This window comes from Lutra lutra, chromosome 4 (assembly GCF_902655055.1).
Source record: "Lutra lutra chromosome 4, mLutLut1.2, whole genome shotgun sequence".
Taxonomy (NCBI): Eukaryota; Metazoa; Chordata; class Mammalia; order Carnivora; family Mustelidae; genus Lutra; species Lutra lutra.
In genome coordinates this window covers 102794765-102817660 of record NC_062281.1, presented here as the reverse complement: position 1 = coordinate 102817660, position 22896 = coordinate 102794765, and the positions used below count along the sequence as shown (strand labels likewise).

The window sequence follows — 22896 nt, the reverse complement described above, 5'->3', positions numbered from 1 at the left end:
AATTCCTGCTCCTCACCAAAGAAACCTGTCCTGACTAGGTCAGAGGAACTTCGGCAAGATTCATTTTGCTATTTATGTGCTGGGTTTACTTGTTGCTGCCACATCTGATCCTCACAATCACTGTGGGAGGGACGCGGTATTATTATTCTCATTTTTCAGATGGGAAAACTGAGCCTCATAAAATAGGCGCTGTTATTTTCCTAAGCCTTGTCGGCTATTTAAAGATGGGAGTCATGGGGCGTCTGGGTGGCTCAGTGGGTTAAGCCTCTGCCTTCGGCTCAGGTCACGATCTCAGGGTCTTGAGATCGAGCCCCGCATCGGGCTCTCTGCTCAGCGGGGAGCCTGCTTCCTCCTCTCTCTGACTGCCTCTCTGCCTACTTGTGATCTCTGTCTGTCAAATAAATAAAATCTTTAAAAAAAAAAAAAAAAGATGGGAGTCAGGTTTAGACCTGGGTCGGTCTGACTGGACAGCTCTGTGCTGGGTCCAAGCCATGGTCCCTGCTTTGAGGAGCAAACAGCAAAAGGAAAATGGATACTAAAAGCATTTTGGGAATTGTCCCCTGCTCTCTACATGCTGGTGTGGTTCAGGGTTCTGTCAGGTTTGAGGACACATAGAGGGTTAGGCGGGGGCTTCCCCTCTCCAAAAGTATCTGGGTTCTGTGTTTCAAGTTGGGTGGGTGAGAAGGGGGAAGGGGACTTTTGTGACCTAGAGTATGTCAATGTGTATGAATGAACATTGGTCTTTCCCCCTCTCCCCCAGGGAAAGGGAGCTCAGGTGGGCAGGAGGGAGAAGTTGGTGTCCTTTCTCATGGTTTGAAGTGGAGGGGAGGTATCAGGGAAATATTGGTGTTCTTAGTGCTCTGGTACCGTTGTACAGGCTGTACACTGCACAACTCTAGGAGGCACCATTCAAGTGAATGGCACTTCCTGGAGTTGTGCACCAGGCCTCATACCTAATGGCCCTGAAGTTATTCCTCAGTATAATAGCTCCATGGTAAGCAAAGATGGTAGTTAAAATTGACTGAGAAGTTGCTGAGTAAGTACATAGTGTTTATTTGATCTTAAGCCTCACAACCATCCTCTGAAGTCAATATTTCCATTATCGGCGTTCTGCACATGGGGAAACCGAAGCTCAGAGGGGCGTGGAGGATGGCCAAGTTCACGCAGCCCCGGCTTTCCCACTCTGCCATGCGGAAAGGGGTGTGGCAGGAAACTGTTATCTGTGTGTCTCTGGTCCTCCCCCCCACAGCTGGACAAGATGCTGGACCCCCAGGTGTGGAGGGAGGCGGCCACCCAGGTCTTCTTCGCCCTGGGTCTGGGCTTCGGGGGCGTCATCGCCTTCTCTAGCTACAACAAGCAAGACAACAACTGCCACTTCGACGCCGCGCTGGTGTCCTTCATTAACTTCTTCACCTCGGTGCTGGCCACGCTCGTGGTGTTTGCTGTGCTGGGCTTCAAGGCCAACATCATGAACGAGAAGTGTGTGGTCGAGTAAGTGGCCTCTCTCCTCCTGTCCGTCTTACCCAGGCGGGGCGGGTGGGCCACAGACACAGAGTCCCTGTCCTCCTGGGGGTGGAGCTTTCTCTGTCCCGGGCTCTGGATCCCAGGCTCAGGCTCAGAAGTGTCTCCATTGATGGCCTGTGGGGCTTCCTGCCTGGGTGCCTGGGAGGTGCCTCTGGGACTGTGTCCACCCCTGCCTTTTTACCTGTCCCTCTTCACTTTGTGCTGCAGGAATGCCGAGAAGATCCTGGGGTACCTCCATACCAACGTCCTGAGCCGGGACCTCATCCCGCCCCACGTCAACTTCTCACACCTGACTGCCAAGGACTACACGGAGATGTACAAAGTCATCAGGGCCGTGAAGGAGGACCGTTTCGCCTCCCTGGGCCTCGACCCCTGCCTTCTGGAGGACGAGCTGGACAAGGTGTGGGACAGGCTGCCCTTCCCAGCCGGGGTGGGCAGGAAGTCAGATGTGGGAACATGGGACCCAGAGATGGGACTCAGGTGGCTGGAGCTCTCAAGCAGGCCTCAGAAGGCTGCCTGGGACGCGTACACTTGCTTGAGAAACAAGGACGGACTAGGGATCCAGGGAGGGAGAGAGGAAAAGAATCAGCTAAACCCCTGCTCCAAGGTATGCTGTCTCGAGGAGATGAGGCAGACACACCTGTCATCGAAATCACAGGAATTGTACAGAATGGTGTTCAGATTCATCGAATGGGTTTCTGAGTGGGGGGAGGAGAGTCAGTGCTGTCTGTAGTGTCCTTGTGACCATGCTTTGTACATGGCTCACAGAAAATAAGCATTTTCTTTAGTGTTTACCCTCTGCTATCTCTCTCTCTTTGGCCCTCAGGCCAGTGCTATGGATACTAGGATGGTAGCCATTTTTCTTATATAATAGGACCTCGATAACAGCCAAATGACAAGAAAGACACACTCATACAGTTGGGGGAGGTGTTCCCTCACCTCACGGGTTCTTACACGACAACAGAGAAGTGACGTCAGTGGGCAGTGTGTGGTCACTTTCCTCATGAGCAGGGGCCCAAGCTTTAACACAGTGGCTCTCTCTCGGCTACCCATCAGAGATACCTGGGGACTTAATAATACTCAGATACAAGCTCTACCCCCAGACCTATCAAAGCACTGTCTCCAGGGTGAGACCCAGGCATTGGTGTTCTAAAGGCTCCAGTGTGGTCCCATTAGGCAACTGAGGCTGAGCCCACTCTATGAAAGTCTGGAGCTCAGGGCTGGGAGCTCCCATAGTTGTGTCTGGAGCAATCAGGGAAGACTTCCTAGAGGAGGAAGGTCTCAAGCGGGGCGTTATTTCTAAATGTGAGCATCTCCATCTGAATCACCTGGGGTTCCTGTCCAAGGTGTAGCTTCCAGATCCCACAGGTGAACTTCTAAATTGGTATCTTACTCCCTGGGATAGAGCGGATTCTGATACTCACCCAAGTTTGAGACCCACTAGCGGAAAGATGAGGAGTTAGGTGAGGGCACAGATGCCTGTGAAAGAGGGGAGAGTTATTCTTAAAGCTCTGGGGGCAAAGATAAGAGGGCAAGGGGCTTCCAGGAGTGGCATGGGCCTCACTGAGCCCTCGCCTGTGTCCCACCCTCAGTCCGTGCAGGGCACAGGGCTGGCCTTCATCGCCTTCACCGAGGCCATGACACACTTCCCTGCCTCCCCGTTCTGGTCTGTCATGTTCTTCCTGATGCTTATCAACCTGGGCCTGGGCAGTATGATTGGGACCATGGCTGGCATCACCACACCCATCATCGACACCTTCAAGGTGCCCAAAGAGATGTTCACAGGTAACTCCTCCTGGCAGCCCCGCTGGCCCGGTGGGCTGCCCTCAGGGACGACAAGCAGGACAGGCTTCTGACTTAAACAGACTCCACGCTGAGAAGGCTCCCCGCTGCCCTCAGTGGGATGCAGTTGGAGCCTGGCTTGCCTCCCAGAGAAGAGCGCTCAAGAGCCAGGAGAAGGCAGTCTGGGAATCTGGACCCAGCCTGAGCTGGGGGTGGCCTCTTCCTCGGGTCATTTGCCTCTCTCTCTGAGGGCCTGCTGAATCCTCTTGGGCAGGGGTGTCCTTCCCCATGCCAGCCTGCACCTGTTCCATCTCTCCTAAAGGAGTGGGAGCTCAGAACCCCAGCACCGGATCCCTCCCCGCTTGAAGGCCTTCAGGGAGGAGGGGTGGGAAGGGAGGGGCCTGGGTGCCCCCCTAACCCCCCCGGGCCCCGCCTACCCTGCGCCTGTGCCCCCACACCGGCCTCCCGGCTCTCTGTAGTGGGCTGCTGTGTCTTTGCATTCTTCGTGGGGCTGTTGTTCGTCCAGCGCTCCGGAAACTACTTTGTCACTATGTTTGATGACTACTCGGCCACCCTGCCGCTGACCGTCATCGTCATCCTTGAGAACATCGCCGTGGCCTGGATCTATGGAACCAAGAAGTAAGTGGGCCACAGGGAAGGGTGGGATGGGAGGAGGGGTCTGTCCTCTTCTGATGGAGAGTGCCTCGTTCCCCCGGGCTGCTTCTGAGTGGGACAGGAGATCACAGAGACAGAATGTCAGAGCTGAGAGTGCCCTCAGAGATCCTCAGAGAAACTGAGACCCAGAGAGAGGACGTGACTGCCCAGGGCCACGTGGCTGGTGAGAGGCAGAGCCAGGCTGAGCATGTGAGTCTCCTGGGTTCAGGTCCTGGCATTGCCCTAAACTGCCTTAAATTACCATAGCCCCCTTACCTGAGACCCAAAACTCTTCAGTTTTGTTAACTTTGTTGAGCACTTAGTGGGTATCTAAGAGGGATCCACCCTCAAAGAATTCTGGAACTTCAGCAGCCCGAGGCAGTTTTCAGGTGATCGACCTAGGGGTGTGTGATGAGGTGTGGTTAGGGCCGGAAGTGTGGGGTCAGGTCGGGTCAGGGAAGTCAGGAGTAAGGAAGGATTGGGTCTCGTGGCCTGAGCCTAGGGCAGAGCCACACTCCCCATCAGCCCCTAGCCTCGTTCCTCATTTAACAAATCTGTGAGCCTGGGAAGCCCCAGGGCCAGGCCCCTCCCACTCTCCTGCAAGGCCTGGGGCTCCCCTGCTGTCTGGCCGGGGTCTCAGAATCACGCTCTCTCATGGCCTTGGCTACAGTCATCTCCTTCCTACAAGAACGCAGGTGGGACCCAATGGTGGGTCAGGAGCCCTGGGATTCATGGTTGGAAGGGGCTCTGACTCTTCTGCTGTCTGGTGAAGACGCTGCACACCTTCTCAGAATATTATTTTTAGGTGGACAAAATAAAATAGATAGCATTCTATAGGAAACGAGTTAAGTTGAAAAATAGCAAAAATACTGTTTAAAATCTGGTATGGTAATGTATGTGCAGTTTTTTTCATGTATGTGTTATTTTTACTGCATTAAGTCAGAAGATTTCGCTAGGGTAATAATAACGGTAATTGTGAAATAGTGATGAATATAAATGACGTTTGTAGGTAGGTTCAGTCGTAATGTGATAGGGAGATATATGTCATTGTGGCTAATACCACTGTGGTGGTTTGCATTTACAGTAGAAAGAAACGCAAGGCTTCAGTTAGGTGTTATTCAAGTAGAGAAGATTTTTTTCTTATGACATTCATATACACAGCGTGCGGCTATCCCACCCGCAGACCCCGAGGTTAGAAACCCCAAGTCAGGGCCTCTGGACTCTACGGAAGTGCACTTCACCTTCTTTCCAGCAGGGGGAGACCAGGCCCAGGCCAGTGTGAATGGGGCGGGGCCCATGGTGTCCGCAGAGGTCCTCAGGTGCCTGCCCCGCTGCCGGCATGTCCCGCGGATTATACCATATCCCTGGGTGCGGTGTGACGTGTGGTATTCAGAGGAGGTTAGCTGGCGACACCAGAGCCTGCCCAGAGGCCAGCTGGGCCACCACATAATAAACTGGTATCCCCAGATGTGAGGAATGGAAGAGCATGGGAGGGAGGGATTGGTCAGTAAAGGTTTCCTGGAGGAGGCGGTTGTGGGGGAATGCTCAGGCACAGTGGGGATGCCAATGCTGGGCCCTCTGCTCCTGGCAGGTTCATGCAGGAACTAACGGAGATGCTGGGCTTCCGACCCTATCGCTTCTATTTCTACATGTGGAAGTTCGTGTCTCCACTGTGTATGGCTGTGCTCACCACGGCCAGCGTCATCCAGCTGGGGGTCACGCCCCCAGGGTACAGTGCCTGGATCAAGGAGGAGGTGAGGGGGACCTGAAATCCCAGGGTCACTTTAATACAACAGGCAATAGAGATGAATCCTCAGAGGGTAGCTGCTGTGTGCCAGGCCCTGCCAGGACCTCTGTCTTTACAAGAGCTGGGAGAGAGAGGTGGCACTATCCCCTAGCACACATGGGGAGACCGAGGCTCAGAAAGGTTGACACACTCATCCAGGTCTCACCGGTGTTCTCTCTCCATGTCTGTGGAGCAGAATCACCCACCCATTTTACAGATGTAGAAACTGAGACCCAGGGGAGCTCAGGCCCTTAACCAAGGGGACCAGTTAACTCAAAGAGCGACAGTGAAGGCCTCCATCGCTGGCCTGGCCAGGATGGCAAGGGGTGGGGTGGGAAAGGGCAGGAAGAGACCAGCCTGGAGGTCCCGGAGGGTGAGCTCCTCACAGCCCTCATCCCCGCCCCCCTACCAGGCAGCCGAACGCTACCTGTACTTCCCCAATTGGGCCATGGCGCTCCTGATAACCCTCATCGTTGTGGCGACCCTGCCCATCCCCGTGGTGTTCGTCCTGCGGCACTTCCACCTGCTCTCCGACGGCTCCAACACCCTCTCCGTGTCCTATAAGAAAGGCCGCATGATGAAAGACATCTCCAATCTGGAGGAGAATGATGAGACCCGCTTCATCCTCAGCAAGGTGCCCAGTGAGGCGCCGTCCCCCATGCCCACCCACCGCTCCTACCTGGGACCCGGCAGCACGTCCCCCCTGGAGACCAGCGGGAACCCCAACGGACGCTACGGAAGCAGCTACCTCCTGGCCGGCACCCCTGAGTCGGAGCTGTGACCACCGCCCCACACTCCCTGCCTGCCTCTCCCCCACCACGCCCATCCAGCCCGCTTGTCCCAACCTGGCCTGTCATCTTAGGCCAGGCCCTCTGCCCAAGGAGAGGGGGTCTGCCCTGCCTCATCCCCCACCCCAGTCCCAACCAGCTTCCCCCTACACCTGAGCAGGGGCTGGGAGAGACTCTGTCCCCAGTGCAGGCTCCCAACTCGTCTAACCTCCTGAGATCCTCTCACCAAACTGCAGCTGACTAACTCAAACAGTCCAGAAGCCCTGATTCCCAGCACAGGAGAGATGGCAAGTGGCCATTGTAAGGGTCGCTCCCCACACCTTCTCTCTCTCTGTAACCTGGCACCTGTAGGTCTTAAGTCCTGGCCATCCCTCTGTGCTGATGAGAAGCACCCGGTGGGGTAGGATGCTGATGATTTATCCTAGGGGTGATGCATCCCAGGGGCTGATTTAAGACTGGGGATGGGACAATTGTGCCAGGACTCAGGGCTCAGCCTTGGGATGGAATCTCGTAGAAGTCCCCAAGTTCTGTTTTGCGATGCAGATGGCACGCTCTGCCTTGAGCGCCAGCCTTGGCAGCGGAAGGGGGCTAGGCATGGGGGCTCCCTCAGCCCGAGGCTCTGGGTGGGATCTCCCATGTCCTTGGCCCTGCCTGGGGCAGGGTATGTCCTGTCACATCCTGCCTGGGAGGGTGATGATTGCTCGGGACCCTTCCCCACCTCCACTGGGGCTTTGCCTGCCCTCTCTGTCCCCACCCGGGAGCCCACAGTTGTGGCCTGTGCCTCTTTCCTCGAGAGAGGAGGGGACAGTACACAGAGAGGTTTCCAGAGCACACCTGATGGTTCACAGCACAATTCAGTTTGGAGCACAATTGTGAAGCACATTCCCTTACCTGGGGCCCAACTTCCTCGCTTGTGGCAGCTTCTCTCCTGGAATGGGGGTCCCTGGAGCTCAGGGGCTCATACCCAGGAAACCTCACACCTGGGGAAAGACAGATAATTTCACTGCCCCTTTGGGCTGCCGCTTATTCTCCTTGTGCGCGGTGTGCCCGTCTTGTGCAAATAACCTTGGGAACCTTCCCCAAGATGCCCAGCCCATGGTGGGGAGGGCGCGGACAGTGCTGTGGACACTACAGGCTGCTGAAGGGAAGGGCTGGGTCTCTGTTCTGGGGCCCAGCACCCCCAGCACCCCACCCACCCTGACCTGAGGCCTCCCCCGGAAGAGAGCTGCCCTCAGAACGCAGGCTGGGAGGATCAGAGCCTGGCTGGCGAATCTGTAGAATCTGTGTCTGTAGAGCGACGGATGGCCTGGTGGAGGGACGTGTGCATGGTGCGCAGCTGTGGATGGATGGCACGCAGGCAGGCAGGCCAGGACAGCCCAACTCCATCTGTGAGCGCCATGGTGGGTGGAGTGGCTGCAGGCCACAGTGCTAGGTCTGGGCACCTTCACAGAAGGTCCTGAATTCTTCTCGTGTTCTCAGCACGGGGAGGGACAGACAAGACCCAGGGTTCCCTCCTTCATCCCTTAGCCCCTTGGTCCACCCGCCCACCTTCCCTGGGGGTCCTTCCTCCCACCCTGCCATTTCCTTGACTCATCCCTCCCCCACAACTACTCCCATTTCCAGCCCTCCAGCCACACCCATCCTTTCGGAGTGTGAGGGGAGAAGGAGACCCACGTCTCCCCAAAGACATGAGCCTTTGGGGGACAACATCCCACCTGAGGCACCCTCACCTAACACCTCCCGCCTGGTCCCATGCCTAATCCCGGCAGATTTAGCAACAGGAAAAGCAAGGCCCCAGGAGAGACACTGTACTATATATATTCTTCTAGTCTATTTCTATTGTATATTCAATCTGTACACGTGGGTGTAAATGCGGTTAACTGACAAACCCCATATTCTGCCGTGGCTCGTGGACTATTTTCATCCTCAGTGCTGTACAGATCTATTTTCATTGTATATTTGATATATTTTTAATTTTGTAGCGTGTGGCTGGGCCAGGCCCCAGCCCGCCAGCCTGTATCAGGGCGGCGGAGCTGGGCCGTCTGCTTGGATCCCAAGAGCTGGGTAGTGCTTGCAGCCTTCTGCTGTAGGCCAGGCCCTGTCCTGGCTGTGTCTCCGCTGTGTTAGACATAGGGCCTGGAGCTTGGCGCGTGCACGTGTGTGTGTGTGTGCGGCGGCTGCGCATAAGTGGGTATGGGTGCGTGTAGGGTGATTTGTGATTCCCAGGGTTCACCACGTTCCTGAAGACCACACTGCCCTCCCCCTGTCTCCTTCTCCTCCCAGCTCTGTTAGGCAAGGCCTCGGGGCAGGGTGCTGTGGGGAAAGGCAGGTGTTTCGTGCTGGGGACTCATTGCCTTCACACCACTGGGCTTGCCAGAAGCAGGGAAGGAGGGGCTCTGGGCCGAAGAGCCCCTAAATCTGTTTTCTAGCTAACCTCTCCCTGTTCCTCCCGGACTCATGAGCTCTTCATCCTGGGTTTCTTGAGATGGTGACACCCCAGGAGAGCAGCTTGCAGCGCCTCTGTCCCGCGTTTGTCCTTGAGACGGTTCTGAGAGAGTTCTGAAAGGAACAGCTGCCTTTCCCCTGAGCTTCTGATACACACTCCTCTTCTCAGTCCTCAGGGCAGCTGGGAGTGAGGCAACGCCTGTGGGGGAGTCAAGAACAGGTGGGGCATCTGATGAAGTATGATCCCTCCCCAGATGCCCCAGAGGAGCAGGAGGGGGCCAGAGAGAGGCAGGCCCCCACATCCCTGTGCAGGGTCCCCATCCCTTATTGGTTTTGGTGCTGTCCAAGCAGTGCCCACAGTGGGACAGCGGGCTCAGGGCAGGGCAGGGCAGGGTGGGGCGTGCCTGGAAGAGTCCCCTGGTCCCTGCCCCTTCCTGTCCTCCAGCCCCAGTCACCAGCTTCTTGCTCAGGGAGCCCTCTCCACTGAGGCAGCATGAAGCCCGAGATCCAGATGGGGATGGACAGGGAAGACATTCTAGCTGATACCAGCGGGGTGGGCCTCGGCCCTCCAGCAATAAATCTGAGGGGACTTGCACTCTCCTAGTGCCGGGAGAAGGCTTCCTGAGTCACCTGCCATCAGCTGAGGCTGGGGACTGGAAGCTGCATGGTGCCGGGCCCTGAGCAGGCCTACAGTATTATGGGCAGGGGCTCCCCTCCAGTTCCTCCTCACAGCTGCACCCCTCTCCCCCCACCAGAGTACTCCCATGGTGGAAAAGAGGAGAGACAACAGGTCAGAACACACCTGACTCCCGGAGCATCCACTAGGCCCTGAAACTGGGGGCCTGCTGCCCCCTCACTGGAGCCTAATGACCAGAGGTGGGAAGAAGAGCACAGGGTCCCTCCTCAACCCGAGCACTGCTTTGTACAGACCCAAGCACATACAGCCGGTATCACTTTTGGTTTGGGTACAAGTTCAGAACAGTTCAAGTCCATGTGCCCTGTGACTGGCCAGAGCCCTGGGTGAAGACCACTGAACCCAGGGGAGGGGATGAGGCATCGTCAGCCCTAGATCCCCTCCTTCCTCTCTTCACCGCCCCCCCCCACCCATGGTGTATAATAAAGTGTCTGTTCTTACCAAACCCTTCCTGTCTTTCTGACCTTCTCCGGGCTCGGGGGGAGGGGATGGGAAGGCCAGAGATCCCAAAAGAAGCTCTGGAGGACAAGTGTGGGATGGGATGGGGCAGAGAGGACTGCGGTGGGGTTGTAGGTGCTGGCTGGCTGAGGAGTTCGGGCACAATGAGGAGGGATGCATGTTTATTTTCCTGAGAATCTTCTTGGGTATTGAACAACACACACACTTGTAGCAGGCCTTTTGGGGGTCCAAGTCCTCCACACACAAAATCTCACATGAACCGCTTCAGAGGGAGGTGTTTTGTGCTCTGGGTTTTCCCAAGGAAGGAGAATGAGGCTCTATCTGACACGAGAAAGGTGCTTGGTGCTTGTGGGGTCTTGTGGGATAAATCCTTCCTTAATGCCAGGAAGAGCGGTACCTGTCACTCTGCAAGGAAGGGTGCAAGTGGAAACCCACCTAGGGATGAAGAGCTGGGGGGTGGGAGAGAGGAGAGGGATGGCAGGGGGCTAGAGGGGTCACGGGGAGCCACATTCTAAGTTCTCATCTTTTGCAAACTTCAGCGGAAGGCAAGGTGCCCCTACCGCACCCCACTCCAGTCTGGAATGCTGCTGTCTCACCTTCCCCCGCCGCCCCCACACCCCGGACTGCATGTACAGCCAAGGTCCCCCAAGCAGCCCTCCAATTCCTTCTCCAGCCTTAGAAGAAAACAGTGTCATTCCAGAAATAGCCACCAGGTGGCAGGAAAACCTTTCCCTCCAGATCTTCGGACTGACCCTTCTCTCCAACTCCAGCACTTCTGCCTTTGTGGATTAGTTTGTTGAACGAGCATATATTAAGTGCCCACAGTGACAGGTCACGTGCCAGTGATGGATGCACAAAGATAAGTAAATCGTCCTGTTGTCCTGAGTTTTCTGAAGGGAATACCTCTCCCCACCATCCCCAGACTCCAAATCACCCCACTGTACCTCTCAATTCTGAAAGTCTCTGTGCTGAAAATGTCCCTCCTTGTAAATTCATTCAGTCATTTGTTTGAAGGGAAGGTTTTTGGTTGAAATGTCGACAACCCCCCCCCCGTCCCGCAGGAGGTGCACATAGACCCACTAAGAAGCAGTGGGTGTTAAGGAGCTATGGAGTCTGACTCTCCAAGTTCAAATTGAAATGCCAGCTGGACCTCCTGCCTCCCAGGAGACCTAGGGCAAGTTATTTAACCCCCCTGAGCTTAAATGTCCTAGTTTGTAAAATAGGTATAATGAATGAATTGGATGAGATTATGCATGTTGCTATATATCAAGTTACCCCAAATCTTAGTGACTTAAAGCAACCATTTTATTCTATCTTGGGGGTATGGGGGTAAGAGATTCGGGCAGGGTTTGTCTGAGTGACTCTTCTGGTGGCAACTGAGATCCCTCAGCGGTGTTGAACTGCAGAGAAGCTGGTCTGGAGGGCCCGAGGGAGCCTCACTCACATTCATCCCAATGAACTCAGCTGGGACTGTCCCCAGAAGAGTGTCACACCCGGCTTCTCCAGCATAGTGCCTCTCTGGGTGGCCAGACTTCTTAAGTGATGGCTCAGGGTGTCCAGAGAGGCCCTTTCAAAAGATAAGAGTGGGAGCTGCCAATTTCTTAAGATGAGGACCTGGAAAATGACTCAATGTCTCTTCTATTGTGTTCTATGATCACAGTATCTGCCCAGGGTTAACAGGAGGGCATATAGACCCCTCTTGCCGATGGGAAAGGGGGGCCACAGAACTTGTGGCAGCCCATGTCCCAGGCCCATCATGGGGTGCTAGGGATTGGCAACCATTGACATCTGGGTGGGAGCTTTCTCCTTGGAGGGATATCAACTTACAGACACAAAAGTGGGGCACAGAACAGGTTTGTTCTGATGGGGAGGTGAGTGTCTGAGCTGGGGCTGTAGGAAGACCTGAGAACAGCTCATTCTGCCTGGGGCAGGTGGCATGCCTCGGTTTGAATCATGGCTTTGTCACTGACTGTGTGAACCTAGGCAGGCCACAAGCCTCTGGACCTCCATTTCTAGTCTGTAAACGGAGGATGGCAATCAGATCTCTTCTGCCCAGGGATTGCTGTGAGGGAAAAAGGAACTCCTTCTGGAACATCTCCTAGAATACAGTGCAGAATTCTTTCCATACTGGAATACAACAAGTACTCATTAAACAGTTGCTTCCTTCCTTTTTGCAACTGGAGTAAGTCCAGGGAGGCCTGTCTCATTCCGGGGGTCCCATCACCCGTGCAATGAGCCATTCTCACAGAGCCGTTCAGAAAGGACGGTTTCAGCCCCAAACCCAAAGAAACTAAGAAAGGAGGGGCAAGAAGGCATCGTTTTCAAAGAAGGGAGTATCATTGATCCTACACACTGTCCTGCTCCCCCCAGAAAATAGCTACAGCCAGCCCCACAGCCTCAGCCCACCTGTAAGGGCTTGGGTCAGGGTTGAAGGATTCTACACACCACTGGATGTGATGGTTTTAAAAATATGGCCTTGGGGGCGCCTGGGTGGCTCAGTCGGTTAAGCATCTGCCTTCTGCTCAGGATATGATCCCGGGGTCCTGGGATTGAGCCCCTTATCGAGCCCTGTATCGAGTCCTGGGCTCCCTGCTCAGTGGGGAACCTGTTTCTCCCTCTGATTCCTGCCCCCTGCCTGTGCGTGCGCTCTCTCTCTCTCCGTCAAATAAATAAATACAATATATTTTTTTAAATGACCCTAATCCTTTAATACTTCAAATGGAGTCTGTGCTCCTCCCCTTGAATCTGGATGAGTAAACGTCTCCCGGGACCCACAGAGCACAGCAGAAGTGATGCTATCTGGCTTCCAAGGCTAGCTTAGGAAAAGACATGCCGCTTGTACCTGGCATTCTAGGGTTAGTGGTTCTAGGGGAACTTGACCGCCATGTAGGAAGTCCAACTGCCCCGAGACTGCTAGAGGAGTTGTGTGTTTGGAGGCAGTTCTGTCGAAAGGTACAGCTCAATTCCCAGCTGAAGGCGGCCATTACTGTGAGCCATGGGAGCATGCCACAGTGAGCATGCAGCCCTGCTGAGCTCGAGAGGTCAGCAGCCCCCGTGGACTGCAGCTGCGGGAGGGACCCGAAGCCAGAACTGTCCAGCTGAGCCCTTCTGACCCGATGCCCCAGAGTATCCTGAGCAAAATAAAATGCTTGTCATTTTGACACCACTAAATTCTGGGGGACATTTGCTTCAAAGCGATAATAACCAGAACATGAAGCCTAGTGATGATCTGGCCCAACTTCCTTCTAGAACAATCGGAGAACTTGAGGCCCAGAGAGGGGAAGAGTTCCACCCAGAATTCCCACAAGCAAACGGGGTGGGGGGGTTGGGGAACCAGGGCTGACACCTGGGTTTCTTGACTCCCAGTCTAGAGAATGCAAGTTCTGATTGGGAGGGCTTCTACCTTCCCCGCATCTTATCCTACCTTATGAGTTCCATGCGTCAAGCATGAACTAAGTGTTCTGAATCCTAAGGATTGTGCTAAGCACTGGGAATTTACAAATAAGGATCAGGCAGGGGCCATCTGCCTCGTGTAGGCAGTCATAATCTGACTTGGAGGTCCCACCACTGTCATTACCCACTGGTATCAGGCACCCAGGTGCATTCTTCACTGACATTGTCCTATGTGGGAGGAGACCCGGGAAATGGGGAGAAGATGATGTCTGTCACTCAACCACAAACCATTATTGAGATTACTCCATGCCAGCCAAAGTGCCAGGTGCAGAGCGGAAAGACTCAGTGGAGATCCACCCTGCAGCTCCCTGGGTCAGAGCTGGCTGGCTTCTGGGTCTCTCCATTCTTCCCAGGGCTGGCCCAAGCAGGGAGGGATCCCTGGGCTTCATAAGCATCCAAGAGGAGCCAATGTTGGGTCTGCCTCTCCAGACAACGGCTTCCCCTTTCCCTAGGACACTGCTGGAGCAGTGGGACCGTCATAACTAATTAACCAGTCTAATGGAATGAACCAGTTTTGTTGGAATTTAGCCCAGGTGGGAGGAATCTGTACTTTTCTAGACGGAGAAATGCTGAGTGCCAAGAAGTCCTGCCAACTGGGCCCTGAGCTAGTGTGTCTGTGTGTGTGTGTGTGCGCGCGCGCGCGCACGCACGTGCACGCATATGAACACACCCGCACCCGCTTTCTCTGGTTGAAGACTGGGTCTCTATCCCAGCAGCCTTGAGTAAAGAGGGCTCTGGGGGTCCACTTAGCTGGCCCTGGTCCTGTGACTCCCATGAATACTATCCTACAGGCAGAGGCCATGTGGGATCCCGTATCATTCTCTACCCTTGGACCAACCATAGGCCCCGTTCAGTCTCCCAGAGCTCACTGCTGCTCCTTAGGACTGAAATCTCTTAAGAAGACTATACCTGGGAGCTGGTGCTCCCGTCCCTGCCAACTGTCTGACTCCGAGTCTATGAGTTATGAAGATTTGAGTCTTGGCCAAGCCTGAGCATCTGGCCTGCACCCTTCTGGTCCTTTCCCTTTAAGGGCTGGGACATCAGAATCCATCTCCTGAGTTCCAAATACACCTTCATAGGATTTTAAGAGCCACCCAACCCTGCCTTCTGCCCCTGTGCAGAACCATTATAGCTGACCTCCACAAGGCCCCGAGGGCTGTCCTCCATGCTGGGCTCTCCCCAGGCCCCTCTTGGGAAGACTCTCGGCATTTGACTTGAAGTCTGTTAGTCTCTGCAGGCTGCCTGCGGGTGGGGGCAGGAGGCAGGGTTCAAAAAACTGATAAGCAAACAGGAACCTTCCAGCCTCCTCCCCCTCTCTTATTTAGTGCCTTCACTAGAGGGAAGGAAAGGCTCTATCACCTTCCCGCCAGTGATGATGGCTGAAAAGCCTTTCAATTAATTGGGCTGGGGGGCAGGTAGGCTGGGAAAGGATGCTGGCTCCTTGACCTGGGCCTCAGGAAGGAGGGGCCAGTCCCTGGCCAGAACTGGAATGCCAAAAAGGGAAGATGTATCAGCGGAGAGATCCTTGCTTGACAGCTGTGGGACTTGCTGCTATGGCTGGAACCCTGCAAAACAACTAGAGTCCAAAAAGGGAAGATGGAAAGGATATTGGACGGCTCCTGTCACCCCAAAGTGGCTGAGCCCCACTCCAAGCCCTAGTAGGGAAAGGGGAAGGGCAAACGGCTTTGATGTCAGGCTCTCCAGCTCTGGGTGGGCAGGGACGACCTCAGCTCTCAGAGACCAATGAAGGGCCTTATTTGAGGGGCTTGCCAGCCCATCAGTGTCATTCTGGGAACAAACGTTGCCCTCTTTTCCTGTTCTTGTGCTATCCCTTTATTCCTGGTAAGGGGAACCACTGTGGCTGCCACTTTAGTGTAGCTAGTGCCCAGAAAGGGGCTCTTTTCTGACTGCAAGATGCAGCTCTGGGGCCCCGAGAAGGAAAGTGGTGAAAAGGAGACGATGGAGGGAAAGAGGCTTGAGGATTTAGGAATTTCCAGCTCTGGCTATTTCACAACCTTGCTTAAGCCTGTTGGTTATCAGAGTCTTGGAGGAATGGGATAGGGCAAGAGCAAGCAGAGTCTCCGATGGGAGAAGTAGACTGGGAATTGACAGGAAACCCAGAATCTGGTGTTACCCCAAGCCTGTAAATCATTTTCTCCTCATCCCCACAGCCCGGAGTGGTGAAGTCTGGTGCAGGGATTCCTAGCACCACCAGGGGGCAGCACCTACCCATCCAGAGTAGGCTGGCACAGGGCAGGCTGGGCAGGGGGCTCTCTACTCCGTCCTGGGTTCTGTACTTTGGGGAAATAGCATGACTTCATACATGCAGAGCTAATGGAGAGGAGCCTTATGATGCCAGCTTCAACGTTTTTAAGTCCCCAGAAGATTCCAGAAAGGCCAGGTGACAGATTAGTTCAGAGCTCTAGGATAAAGCCTTCAGCAAGTGGAGAGGATGTCTCTGGAGGCCTCTGGCTGAGCTCCCATCTTTAGGAGCTGGTCAGTGCACTGAGTCAGGGACCCTCCCAACCCCTCACTACCCTCAACCCCCCGGCACCTGGACTCCCTCCCTCTCCCAGGCTGGGCCCCCTGTTTTCTCTGACTCTTCCTGGGTTCCCCTACCCCTACCCCAACTTTTTGATCCTACACCCCTCCCTCCAGGCATTCTATTTGCCTGGTAGCTTTCTCCCTCCACCCATCTCCCCACATGCTTGTCACCATCCACAAACACTGCAGAATGCTAGAACCAAGAGTGCAAAGATTTGCTGGGATCTGGTGGGGGCAGGGGTGGGGAGGGCTATTTTATTCCTTGACTTCCAGTGCCTGAACCGCTTCTGGTACACAGTAGGTACTCAAGAAATATTTACTGGATGAATAAATGACTCGGCTATGGGATGCTAGGATTGTTCCCCCCCCCCCCCATTACTCCCATCCCACTCCCATCAGTTTCTCTCTCTTCTTAGAATGACTGAACTCAGCCAGCCTGAAAAATGCAAGTGGGTGAGACCCCCTCTGCCAGGACACACCCAGACAGCATGTTAAAGCCATTCATCATGGTCAGTTCTTTTAAAGTGCTTGCTATGACTCTTCCTTTCTCACTCCAGCTTCTGTTCAGTCCTGGGTCGCCTCTTCCCAGTCACACTTGGGATATTTTTTCTTTGCTGCAGCAAAATCAAAGCCAGCCAAACTCTGAAATGCAGACATTAGGGACCGGACACATAAGAGGTGCTGGCAAATGTATGTTTCTGGCCACAGTCCAAGATGGTACCCACCTTCCCTGCATATTAGTACAGATCATCAAAGACCACGATCCTTCTGGTTTTCTGACCTCATTAATGATACTTTTGCAGACAACCCTTGGCATCTGCATTGAGCTTTTAACTTTTCCTAGGAGCACACCCAAGCCCTTGTCTTGTTTTCCGAATAACCGGGTACTGCCTGATCTGGAAGTTGGGTGGTGCACAGGTGTCCAGACCAAGTGTCCATCACCTTGCAGTTTGGCCTTAAAATCCTCCTTAGTCACCCGGATGGACATGGAGGCTGCCTCAAGCTGTAAGAAAAAAATGAGTGTTAACATAAAGATGTCGAAGAGGCTCTGGACTCAAAAGCAAATAAAAACAGATGAATCTGGAAATTGCTCTTGGGATGAGGCCAGTAACATCCGGCTGGAGCCTAATGTTTTGGGTATGGAAGCTTCTCAATCACTTAGCAAAGAGGTTTTCAGAGGCAGGCACTGTGGGAGCTATCAAGATGAAAAAGCAGCAGGGTCTGGAAGACCTCAGGGTCAGAGGGGAGATGAGACAAATTAGAATGAGTAAAGCAACACAGAATCAGGAGGGGGTCGCAAGGCAGGCACGGGGGCACTATCTAGGTGCTTCCAGGGCATGGAGGAGCCACGCCTTTAACCTAATGATCTTTCAGGCCGACACACTCCATACCCATGGGTGCCAGAGCTCAGGTTTTCTTCCGCCCAGACCAGGAGCCAATTCTCTCCGCAAGGCCCCCAGGTCTCACATTCCACGGTGACAGAGACAGTACCAAGGCCACAGGCATCTTGGGCCTAGCTGGGCCTCGGAGGCGCAAGATGGGGGCGGGGTGGTCAGGAAGTCCCAACAGGGTGTCTGGGACAGGAGAGGGCAGCCTCTTCCTCGCGACACCGTCTCTCCACTCCCTTTCTTCCCCGTTCTCCAGTCCGTCGCAATGAAACCGCAACAATAGTGGGCAGGGGGAGACCAAAGCAGCCAGAAGGGACGGGCGGGGGTTAGAGGTCAGGAGCCTCGAGCACTTGGGTGTCACCGAGGCTGCAGTGGGAGGAGCTGTGGGGCCGGGGGTAGGCGGGGAGCCGGGCCGATGGGGGCGGGGGGTGGGGGGAGGACGGTGGCGGAGGCGCGCAGGGGCGGCGCGCCAGGCTGGGCGCTGGCGGCGAGGGGGTTACGCGCCTCGGCTCGGCTCCGCTCGGCTCCGCGGAGGAAGGCTGAGCTCTGCGGCCGCCGGGGCCCTGCAGCGAGCCCGGTCGGCCCCGCGCCGCGCCCCGCCCACCCCACCCCGCGGAGGGCGCGCCCGGGCGAGGCGGGGCCGGGAGGAAAAGGCGCCAGCGAAGAGTAGCATACGCTACCATCGCCGGAGGGAGATCGAGAGCCCCCCTTAAGCCCCAGCCTACCGGCGCCAAGGCTCCTCTACCCTTAGGCCACCTTTCGCCCACCTCCTGTCGCGAGCCAAGGCCGGCACCCCGCCCGGAGATGGGCAGACGCGCGGATGGCGTGGTTCCCAGCGCCGCCAGATCGCAGGAGCCCGGCGCTGGGGCGCTGCGCTGAAGCTCCTGATCGGCGCAGCCTGGGAAGCCTGCAGGTGTCCTTGGCCGCTCGGCCGCCGGAGCCCAGAACCCTGCGCCCCGGAGCGGCTCCGCCCCTCAGGCTCGGCGCTGCGCAGGACGCCCCGTCTGAGGCCCCCCCGCCCCAGCACGGCCCCCGCTGCGCAGCGCCAGCCCAGCGCCGCTCCCAGCCGCTGCTGAGCGGCGGACGCAGGACCGGAGGCTCGCTCCTGCGGGCGCGCTTGTTTTCCTGGGGCTGCCTCGCCCTGCGCAGCCCCCGCCCGCCTAAACGCCGCGCTCTGCTCAGCCCCGCCCGCCTTCGGAGCCCTGCGCTGGATTTATGAATGGGGGGAAGAGGCCACATGCCGCCGCCGCCGCCGCGTGTTGACCGCAAGCATCCCGGGCCCGCGGAGCTCCGGCTGCCGTGAGAGCGTTGGTCCGGCCCCGGCAGCCGCTCCGAGAACTTGTTGCTGCTGCGCTGCCGCCGCCGCGGGGAAGCCGGCGGCTCCCGGGACTCGGCACGGTGTGGGAGAGCCGGAGGGTGGCCCGTGTGAGTGTGAGCGCGCGCGCGCGCGCTCCCCGGACCCTCACAGTGCGCCTGGACTGTGCGCTAACTCGCCTTCTGGGGGTGAAGGGGGGGCGTGTCCAGAGCCCGAGCGTCTGAGTGTCCAGTCCTAGCAGGGGAGGTGTGTGCTTGCCCCTGCCTCCCCGGGCCCCTCGCCCGGGTCCTCGGCTAGCCTTTTTCTTCCCTGCCTCCTCGCCGAAGCTGCCTGCCCAAACCCCAACCACCTGTGCACCCGAGAAACCCAACTCCTCCTGCTCGGCGCCCCGGGGGGGAGGCAGGGGCAGGGCCAAGCCGCAGAGGGGGCCGCCGCCGCCTCCTGCCTCCTCCTCGCCTCCTCCCCCTCCCCCGTCTGACGCTGCCTCCTCGGGAAGGGTGTTTAGAGGGCAGCGGCCGCCCCAAGCCGAAGCCCTGCAGCGCTTCTTATGATCAGCTCGGTGTGTGTCTCCTCCTACCGTGGGCGCAAGTCGGGGAACAAGCCTCCGTCCAAAACATGTCTGAAGGAGGAGATGGCCAAGGGCGAGGCGTCGGAGAAGATCATCATCAACGTGGGCGGCACGCGACATGAGACCTACCGCAGCACCCTGCGCACCCTACCGGGCACCCGCCTCGCCTGGCTGGCCGATCCTGACGGCGGGGGCCGGCCCGAGTCTGATGGCGGCGGTGCAGGCAGCAGCGGCAGCAGCGGCGGCGGGAGCTGCGAGTTCTTCTTCGACCGGCACCCAGGCGTCTTTGCTTACGTGCTCAACTATTACCGCACCGGCAAGCTGCACTGCCCCGCCGACGTGTGCGGGCCGCTCTTCGAGGAGGAGCTCACCTTCTGGGGCATCGACGAGACCGATGTGGAGCCCTGCTGCTGGATGACCTACCGCCAGCACCGCGACGCCGAGGAGGCGCTCGATATCTTCGAGAGCCCGGACGGAGGCGGCGGTGGCGGCGCGGGGACGGGCGATGAGGCCGGCGACGAGGAGCGCGAGCTGGCCCTGCAGCGCCTGGGGCCCCACGAGGGAGGTGCGGGCCCTGGCGCCGGGTCCGGGGGCTGCCGTGGCTGGCAGCCCCGCATGTGGGCGCTCTTCGAGGATCCCTACTCCTCCCGGGCGGCCAGGGTGAGTGGCAGGAGCCTGGGTCTCCTCTCAGGGGTGCAAGGGGGCCCGTGGCGGTGGGGATAGGGGCCGGGAGGGGCCGGCAGAGACTGATTTACCTGGCCTCTCTCTCCCTCCCAATTCCCTCCGGCTTCCCTGGGCCCCCAGGGGACTCACAACCCGCCCCCCACTCCCCCCACACAGCCTCTCTCCTGCACGCCTCACCAGGAGATTGCACACACTTGACTTACCACTTGGACCTCGTCCCAGCTGCCTGCTTTGCCGCATCCCCTCAGAGGGAGTGGGGTACCCTTAGCTGAGCTCTTCCACCCCCTTCTTTGAGTGCAGGCTGCCTGTCTTCATTGACCTCTCCGCTCCTCCACAGGGCCAGCGTCCGGGAGAGCTGGAATGAGGCCTTTTGCCTGAGGCAGGCAGGTTTTGGGGGGAAGAAAACGGGGTGTGTTAAGGGCCTACTCTGTGGCAGGCCACCTCCTTTAAATGCTCGTGGTACCTCTGAATGCTATGAAGTATGAGTTTTGCAAAGGGGATGCCAGCTTCGGCCCGTGACAGACGGAGCTGGGACCAGAACCCAGTCCTCTCATCAAGGTTTCTGGAGAACCCTTTTTTTCAGGGAGATAAGTCAAGATGTCTGCCTCGTGCCATGCCCCTAAGGCTTCTGGGTCACCTGGGATGGCCTGGCTTCAGTTGGACAGCGAGGGACTAATGTTCCCGGCGCTGCAGGCTCCCGTGGTCAGTGGCAAGCCACAGGCTGCCTGCGATGATCCCAGATGTGCTGCCACTTCTTTTCTTCCTGCTGCAGCACCGATTGGCTTCCCAGAAAACCCTGGTTCAGGTTACTGCTTGAAATGGGTATATGGGGGGACAAGGGGGATGACAAGGTTGATCTAGGCAAGGTCTAGTCCCTTCCCACCACCCCCTCCCCAAGTCAGTCCAGTTTCTCCCAACCCCCTTAGGTGAAAGGGGGTGGAGGGACGGAGATCTGTTTGGAGAGCTTTAAAAAAAGAAAATTCCTGAAGGATGGCTTTAAGATTCTTTTAAAAAAGAGAACCCTGGAGGCTGTTGTCTGGCTTCATGGTTGGCAGCCTGAAGCCTGGCTGGGGTCTGCCTGGGAGACAGGAAAGAACAACATGTTTTGGGTGTGGGGTTCGGGTCTTGCTGTGGAAGCTGGTCCTCACTTCTGGCATCCCCAGTTGTCCTGTTAATGAGTCTCAGAGCCCTGTCACCCTCCCCAGCACCTCCTGGGCTGGGCCTCAGCCTAGTCATGGAAGGAAAAGTTCCACTTCCCCACCCAGGGGAGGATGGGAGACCGAAATGAGACTGCTCGGTGGGCCAGGCTGGCGTCAATGCCAGACCAGCAGAAGCAGCTCCTGCCTGGGAGGAACAGAGGTCCCCATGGTGGAGGCCTATAAGGCTGGGGCTGCAGGCATCCCCCGGCGAGGCCCCTGGTGGGCAGAGAACTTTCTCAGGACTGAGAGTGAAGCCAGCTGGGGGGTGGGGGGTGGTTGGGGAACTGCCTTTGTTTCTTTTCCTGCAGTCATGAGTTACAGTCCTGAGATCAGCTCAGAAGGTGAGGGCCCGGGGCATGGCCTGGCCAGGGTCTGCTGTGAGTTCTGGGGACTTCTCCTGCACCTCACTGACCCTTCTCTTGTCATCTCGAGGCTATGTGTGCTAGGGGAGAGTGACAAGTGTGGAATTCAGGTTCTTTCCAAATTGGGGGTTAGGGGAGGAGTCTTCATAGACATGGGGGGAAGGGGACAAGCCAGGGAGGCAGGAATGCTGTGAGGTGGTTAGGAGAGTTAGGTCCTATTTCTGGGCATTCTGGGGTCTCTGGGGGACTTTTCACGTTCTCTGGTTCTCCTCTTTTGGATTCCAAGGGACTGTTCCGTCAGTGAGCTTATGTTCTGCCTGACAAACCCCAGGGCAGGCCAGCCAAGGGGCTCTCTGAGCAAACTCAGCCTAGCTGGCCCTTTCAGTTCCTCCAGGAGCCCAAGATACTTGTCCTCTAGATACGGAATCCCATCAGCCAGCGCCTTCCCATTGCGGTCAGGAGTCCTGGACCAGGCAGGGTTAATTCTCCCCACTGAAGTGATGAAGATAACAGGATTCGGAGGTGTTAGATGTTGTCAAATACAAGTAACCACAAACAGGACATCTTCCCTAGGTTCCAGCTTTCTGGTTGTGAATACTGATGTGAACAGCTGTATGGAGCTTAATGGCACTTGTCCCAAAAGAGGAATTGTCCCCTGCTAAGGAGCACAAGAGGGAGGCAAACCTTCCGGTTCAGCCGTTCCTGGGACAGACATGTGGGAATACATCATCTCAAAAAATTCGTAACTGCTCTTCACTGTACTTTGCATTAAGCTCTAGTGCTCCCAGGAAACTTAGGGGGGAGGTGTCCTCCCCGGGTAGTGGATTGGGGCCCCAGGAGGGTAAAGAGCTTGCCTGAGATGACACAGCCAGATAGTGGCCCGCTGGGAATCCAGGCCCCCGCTCCTCAGACTGCCACATGTGCTTTCCGTCATACGTGCTGTTCTTCAGATGGAGAGCTGGCTTGTTCCTTATTCTGGCCTGGAAGGTGTTCTGAGGTTCTGGGGCTGTGCCCTCCCTGCTTAACTCTGTTACCCCCAGGCCGGTACCATAGCCGCTCCAGCAGCGGCCCCTGGGTCTGTGGGCGTACCTCCCCTCCTCGGGGCCCGGGGCATTCACTGGAGGTGGGAGGGCAGTGGAGCAGCGCTCTGCCCCGGACGTCTCTCTGCATTTGGCAGCTGGTCATCTGAGGAGTACGCCATGACAGGAGCAAAACAGATACAAATGGAAAGTGGACTGAGTGGAGCCTGTT

At 56.6% G+C, this 22896-nt stretch overlaps 2 protein-coding genes and 1 long non-coding RNA gene across 9 annotated transcripts in view; 2 read left to right on the top strand and 1 right to left on the bottom strand.

Moving 5' to 3' along the window:
- Positions 1-9257, top strand: part of SLC6A17 (solute carrier family 6 member 17) — a 48409-nt gene extending 39152 nt beyond the window's left edge. The window contains exons 7-12 of one of the 2 annotated variants that reach the window (XM_047727405.1): positions 1250-1491; positions 1732-1924; positions 3117-3309; positions 3786-3945; positions 5552-5714; positions 6159-9257. In XM_047727405.1, coding sequence (XP_047583361.1) covers positions 1250-1491; positions 1732-1924; positions 3117-3309; positions 3786-3945; positions 5552-5714; positions 6159-6527 — 1320 coding nt within the window. In that variant the 3' untranslated portion in view covers positions 6528-9257. Of the gene's footprint in view, positions 1-1249; positions 1492-1731; positions 1925-3116; positions 3310-3785; positions 3946-5212; positions 5492-5551; positions 5715-6158 lie in introns of those variants that run through there. The other variant, XM_047727406.1, reaches the window with a different exon arrangement.
- A 7737-nt stretch (positions 9258-16994) lies between these two features.
- LOC125098115 (uncharacterized) lies at positions 16995-20804 on the bottom strand. The gene is made up of 3 exons (XR_007126724.1): positions 20548-20804; positions 20288-20458; positions 16995-17132 (listed from the first exon to the last, which is right to left on the bottom strand). It is a non-coding gene; the product is annotated as an uncharacterized LOC125098115 (long non-coding RNA).
- KCNC4 (potassium voltage-gated channel subfamily C member 4) overlaps positions 19376-22896 on the top strand; it is a 43977-nt gene continuing 40456 nt past the window's right edge. For all 6 annotated transcript variants that reach the window (XR_007126723.1, XM_047726560.1, XM_047726563.1 and 3 more), the window contains exon 1: positions 19376-20060. Coding sequence is in view for 5 of the 6 variants with exons in the window: in XM_047726560.1 (XP_047582516.1) it covers positions 19380-20060 (681 nt within the window). In the remaining variant the exon portion in view is untranslated. The remainder of the gene's footprint in view (positions 20061-22896) is intronic.